This window comes from Triticum aestivum, chromosome 3B (genome assembly GCF_018294505.1).
Source record: "Triticum aestivum cultivar Chinese Spring chromosome 3B, IWGSC CS RefSeq v2.1, whole genome shotgun sequence".
Taxonomy (NCBI): domain Eukaryota; kingdom Viridiplantae; phylum Streptophyta; class Magnoliopsida; order Poales; family Poaceae; genus Triticum; species Triticum aestivum.
Genome location: NC_057801.1, coordinates 803,710,406 through 803,717,002, shown reverse-complemented (window position 1 = coordinate 803,717,002; position 6,597 = coordinate 803,710,406). Strand labels below are relative to the sequence as shown.

General features: G+C 40.8%; 1 protein-coding gene across 5 annotated transcripts in view; it reads left to right on the top strand.

The window, feature by feature from the left end:
* The first annotated feature begins 5,190 nt into the window (after window positions 1-5,190).
* LOC123072549 (uncharacterized) overlaps window positions 5,191-6,597 on the top strand; it is a 4,617-nt gene continuing 3,210 nt past the window's right edge. For 2 of the 5 annotated variants that reach the window (XM_044496126.1, XM_044496122.1), the window contains exons 1-3: window positions 5,192-5,478; window positions 5,571-5,645; window positions 5,864-6,432. Coding sequence is in view for 4 of the 5 variants with exons in the window: in XM_044496122.1 (XP_044352057.1) it covers window positions 6,272-6,432 (161 nt within the window). In the remaining variant the exon portion in view is untranslated. The other 3 variants (XM_044496123.1, XM_044496125.1, XM_044496124.1) reach the window with 3 other exon arrangements.

Sequence of the window (6,597 nt, the reverse complement as noted above, 5' to 3'; positions counted from 1 at the left end):
TATTTTACAAAATGGCACCACACAAATTTTCACTAGAGTTAGACCACATTTTGTGGATAAGGACCAATTTCTATGCATTTCTGATCTTTCTAGCTATTTTTAATCATTTTCCGAGTACCCAAAATGAGTTTTTTTATGAAGGTCCAACCATATATTTGTTGCAAAATTGTACCAAATCAATTTTCTAAAATACTAGGACATATTTAATGCATAATTGACCAAATGGTTTGGTGTCAAAAGATTTGATCCACCTCTCGTTAAAAAGACAAATTTTCGCTGATTCAGTAGGAAACGGGTCAAATTTAAACTCCAGCGTCCTCATAGTTTGCCCTTTATTTTTTCCAAAAATCATTTCTAGGTACGTAAGTATCTATTTAATTAGAGAAACACCAAAAGTTTTCCAAGATTCAACCACTAGCTAGGAACGGTCATGCCCGCCGTTTTGACCGCATTTTGAAACGGGCATAAAAAATTCAAAAAAAAATCAAAAATTGGGAAACCTTCGCATTGTGTCATTATATGTTACCAAATTTTCAGGAAAAATAATAAACTTGTAATACGACAATTATTTAAAAAAGTGTTCTCAGAAATGAGCTATCATCTATGAAGATTCATGGCTTTCAAGCCAAATGATCAATCTTATGGCCACATTCATGACATAGTTTGTTGAAAAGATCTCATATTGTGCACAAGGGTGCATATTGGAATGGCAAACAATGTTGCCTAAGGAAGTTTTCATTTTCTTTGGATGAAAAAACCATTTTCCATTTTTCGAGTGCCTGAAATGAGTATTTTTTGTGAAGGACCTACCGTATATTTGATGCAAAATTGGACCTAATCAATTTTATAAAATACTAGGCCATATATAATGCACAATTGACAAAATGGTTGGGTGTCAAATTTTTTGATCCATCTCTGGTGAAAAAGACAAATTCCCGTCGATTTAGTTGGAAGCGGGTCAAATTTGAACTGCAGCTGCCTCACAGTTTGCTCTTTATTTTTTCCAAAAATAATTTCTAGGTAAATAAGTATCTATTTAATCATAGAAACACCAAAAGAATTCCAAGATTCAACCACTAGCTAGGAACGGTGAAGCCCGCCGTTTTGACCGCATTTTGAAACGGGCATAAAAAATAAAAAAAATAAAAAAATTGGAAAACTTTCGCATTGTGTCATTATATGTGACCAAGTTTCCAGGAAAAATAATAAACTTGTAATACGGTAATTATTTTAAAAAAGTGTTCTAAAAAATGAGCTATCATGCGTGAAGATTCATGGCTTTCAAGCCAAATGATCAATCTTATGGCCACATTCATGGCATAGTTTGTTCAAATGATCTCATATCATGCACAAGGGTGCATCTTGGAATGACAAACAATGTTGCATAAGGAAGTTTTCATTTTCTTTGCATGGAAAATTCATTTTTCATTTTCTGAGTGCCTGAAATGAGTTTTTTTTGTGAAGAAACTACCAAATAATTGTTGCAAAATTGGACCTAATCAATTTTATAAAATACTAGGCCATATATAATGCATAATTGACAAAATGGTTGGGTGTCAAAATTATTGATCCACCTCTGGTGAAAAAGACAAATTCTCGTCGATTCAGTTGGAAGCGGGTCAAATTTGAACTGTAGCTCCCTCATAGTTTGCTCTTCATTTTTTCCAAAAATCATTTCTAGGTAAATAAGTATCTATTTAATCATAGAAACACCAAAAAAGTTCCAAGATTCAACCACTAGCTAGGAACGGTCAAGCCCGCCGTTTTGACCGCATTTTGAGACGGGCATAAAAAATTAAAAAAAAATCAAAAAAATGAAAAACCTTCGCATTGTGTCATTATATGTGACCAAGTTTCCAGGAAAAATAATAAACTTGTAATACGGTAATTATTTTAAAAAAGTGTTCTCAGAAATGAGCTATCATGCGTGAAGATTCATGGCTTTCAAGCCAAACGATCAATCTTATGGTCACATTCATGGCATAGTTTGTTCAAATAATCTCATATCATGCAAAAGGGTGCATCTTGGAATGGCAAACAATGTTGCCTAAGGAAGTTTTCATTTTCTTTGCACGGAAAATTCATTTTTCATTTTCTGAGTGCCTGAAATGAGTTTTTTTTGTGAAGGAACTACCAAATAATTGTTGCAAAATTGGACCTAATCAATTTTATAAAATACTAGGCCATATATAATGCACAATTGAAAAATTGGTTGGGTGTTAAAATTTTTGATCCACCTCTGGTGAAAAAGACAAATTCCCATCGATTCAGTTGGAAGCGGGTGAAATTTGAACTGCAACTGCCTCATAGTTTGCTCTTTATTGTTTCCAAAAATCATTTCTAGGTAAATAAGTATCTATTTAATCAGAAATACATGGTTTGATGGCGAGACATCGAGGTTTGGACGGTGGCCGAGGGCGCGTAAGCTCGCATGCCCGCTGCGTGGTCACCGCGTGACCATGGCGTTGCCATGTGTTCTGGGCGGCCCATGCATGTCTAGTGGGTTGGGAACTCCCCAGGTAGGTGCTAGGAAGAAAATCACAACATAAGATTCTCACGAGGAGACCGATCGATGCTCAAACATGAATAAGCAGCCAAGTGTTTGATTTGCGGTACGGGAAATGCACATGGCCAATGGGCGTGAGTTTTGGCTGAGGATGATCAGTTACTAAGAAGACCGTCTTCACAAATTTTCACCTTAAAAGGAGGAGCCTAGGTGGTACTTGCTTTACAAAGTACCACACTGGACATAAATACGAATGTTGAAGCTGGGCTCAAAATAATGAATGGATTGAGTTGGCATTTGGTGGAGGATGGTTATTTGGGCATAGGAAAGCACTGTAAAAAATGGATACCATTTGGACATGCCAAAGTGGTACTTCCTTCACAAAGTGCTGCTCTGAACAGAATAGGAAAATGAATATTTTCGAATTATTTTTGAACTAGGCAAGGAATGTTTTTGACATATTTGATGAAGATATGATCCAAAACATTTATGAGAATTTTTTGGGAATTTTTGGAATAACAGAAATATAGGTTGCTTCACAACCTAGGGCAAAAACCGCCACATGGACATGACACATAGGCAAAATTAATGAAATGGCGCCTAGTCATCACAACCCACCACAATCTACAAGGCTATGACCATCTATATTGGTCATTAACAACTAGAAACAATGCAGCGGACTAGCACTGTTTGCTTTGTGACCATTTCGTGTAAGGAAATTACGACCTTTCTGACCAAAATAGTCGCAATGGTTTAGGGTTTGGAGCCCCCCGAACAGCTTTTGATCAATTGGTCTGAAATGGTCAGTTGACATATTTCTTGTAGTGGATGGGAACGTGCGTCTTGACGCTGGCGACGTTGACGGCGAGAGAAGCCGGTGACGCAGCAGGAACCACGGTGGTGGAGAGGGCGCCGGAGGTGAGGGCATCCGTGGCAGAGGAGGTCTGGCCTGGAGTCGTCATGGTGGCGGCGGAAGCGAGATTACATCGAAAGGGCTGATACCATATAAACGTGTAACGTGAGAAGTAGTTTGAGGGAAGACACCTCACAACAGGGACGATCGGCTCATATATATATGACTCGGTTACAAAGGCTTGGAAGCCAAGAAACAATCTACACATATCAAAACAGATCGGGAAGATACGGTAGGTACAAGACGTTTCCATCTATACAAGATCTACATACGTTAACAAACTTTTATTTCCCTGATCCAACAACACTGTAACCACAAGTGTTGCATGTTATGTTAGAACAAAAAAAAAACCAAATCATCATCAGTGAAAGTATGAGGAGAATTTATCAAGTGATGTAATTATTAACTTATGCAACTCATAATCAGTGAAAGTATACAGACAGTTAGAACAAACAGTATTACAAGAAGCATAGTCATGCAAGGAAATCTTGTAAAAAGCACTGAAACAATAACATCAGGGCACTTGAATCCCTCTAGACTGGCAAGTTTCACGAATGCTAAGAAACGACATGAATGATTGATCTCGCAAAATAAGTGCCCTTAGTTTCTTTGCCCCGGCGGTGACCCAAAGCTTCGCCTCTTTTAAGATGGTGTTGAGTAGAATCAATTGAATTGTGGTGCGCTCTTGTGCCGGAAAACCTAGGCCTTTCTCCCATTCCACGACACAAGCATTGTGAGCGAAGCCATGTCATTTCGGTTGTGGGTACCAGTGCCGGGTCTATTTGCCCACCATATCTCAACGGAGTCGTCCATGTGCCAAGCGGAAGTGTCCAAGCTCTCTAAGACGGAAGTGTCCAAGCTTCCAGTGATATTGATAGCTGCAACACGTGTGCGGTAACTTTCGAAGGAAAAAAAAACACGCATGCAGTAATAGTAGGACCGCAGAGGAGCCCAACCCACTCAACCGTGCTAGTCCGCAACATCATCAAACGTCTTTCGCCTCCAAAGAACAGGGTGATCTCATTTTTGTACCAGAAAATACTATTTTAGATCAATATAAAGCTTTGTGAGTTTGTCTTCAAAACAATAAACGTCCTTCGCCCCCAAAGAAGCGGGGTGTGCGACACGTAGGAGTATTTGGTTGGAGACAACAGAATGCTACAGTCCCGCGTCTCGCGCCGTGTCTGTCAGAACTCATAACTGGTTCCTTTCAGCGGCTGGGCCCATTGTTCCTTTGGGCGTCACGTCTCTCTGTGCGTAGCCGTGTGAGGGCATCTACAATTGTTGTAAGATAGTTGTTGGTAGACTTTGCCACATAGGATTTTTGATGATGTGTCATACAATAAATGAGGGAAGAGAGGAAGATTGTATATACATGAACCAACACCCTCTTGCACAAGTTTCAACGTAAAATGAGAGAGTACCTTATTTATTATCTCACATCTTATTGGGCAAACTAGATACAACCCATTGGAGTTGTTGTATGTTAAGGTGTTGGTTGATGACATGGCATATTTTATCAACAAGCTAACATACAAACCGTTGGAGATGCCCCGAGGATGGTAAACGTTGGATGCACAGTAGTAAGCATTTAATGAGTGCACCCAACGGCCACTAATAATTGTTGACCCGTCCAACAGCATTGCGACGAGTCTATGAAAAATGAAGTGCACCGAGTACATATGGGCCATGGACATGTCGGTGGGTGCTGCAACATCCAAGGTACTACAGCAAGCCGGTGAGTAGCATTTAACGTTGAGGCCCGAGCCGTTAATGTGCTCTGCCGGTGCTCGTTCTCACTCTTTCTCTCCCAAATCCAAGAGAGATCTACCGGTAGAAGAGAGAAAGGTAGCGGAGGCAAGTGAAAAGCTGTGGCGCCGAGGTGATTTGTTTCGGAAGCAGACACGCTTTCGCCGCTAGATATCTCGCCGTGCTCCTCTACGCCGCCCCCGTTTCCGGCGAGGAACGTCGCCTGTTCGCGTCGTAGTGCGAGGAAGTCCCACTTCCAGCTGGGAGCTGCTACGCCCCGTTGCTTTTCAGATCAGGATGGGGGGCTCAGGTGAGTGATGGCTTTTGGCTCTGGTTATTCATGTGCTCTTTTCTACTGTACATCGGTGTGGAAAGGTTGGTTTAGTTTCAATCTTGTTCCAGGCTGGGATTTTCTCTGGGGCGCTAACTATTTCCTCAGGAGGATACGCTGGCCTTTTTATGCTACACCTATAAAAGGTATTCGGTTCAGCACTTCCATCCTTTTGGCTTGCTCTTTAATGTCCCCGCCTAAAATTTAGAATCAGAATGCGACGGTTTGGTGTGTTCTTCGGGGTTGATGTTGTTTTTATGTGACAATTTGTTGGTGCCACTACGCAAGAAATGGCGTTCTATATAGTAATTTCCATGCTCAATATTGCTTGATCAACACACCGGTTCTTTCTGTATACATTCAGGAAAGAACAAGCGACAGGACAGTGAAGTAGAATTATTGAGCAGGTCAGTGAGGAGTGAGGACAGGACAGGACAGGACACCCTTGATCGGGAAAACAAAAGTATACTCGCAACCCATTCTGAGAAATTAGAAAGACTTGAAAATTAGCTGCTTAGCTGGAGAGCTCGCCGTGTTAGCATCAAGTAACGACGACCTCGCTTCCAGGCTTGGTCAAGATCTAATCTCGTACTTTTAATCACAAGCCATGTTATAGCTTAGTCCACGGCCTCTTCATCTCATCTTGCAGATGCATAAGATCGCTGCATTGCAGTAGGCCTTAATCGGCTCTGGAGAGGAACAATGGCTGGTCATAAGTGCATAGCCGGCGATAAGTGCAGACGCTACAAATGGCCAGAAGTAAAAGATATCAATGACTGTGGCACTTTTGGGGGGGCTGTCCATGGTAACCAGAGGGTTGGGCTTTCTTGTGGTTACTTGGACCACCGTCGTCCTTCTTGGTGGCTTCGTCTCGTTGCTCCAGAAGAAGGATTTTTGGTCTCTCACAGTGATTACATTCATAGAGCTAGCTGGGTTAGTCTTTCTGCTTAGCTTTTTTGTTCTATTATTTCCATGCATATTTGTATTAGACAAAGAGAAGATCTTTTCCATTCCAATGTATTGAGATTTGAGAGTTACACATGCTTTTGTATCGAATTTCAAACTAATCATGGGTCTAAAACAAATTGTTATCGAATA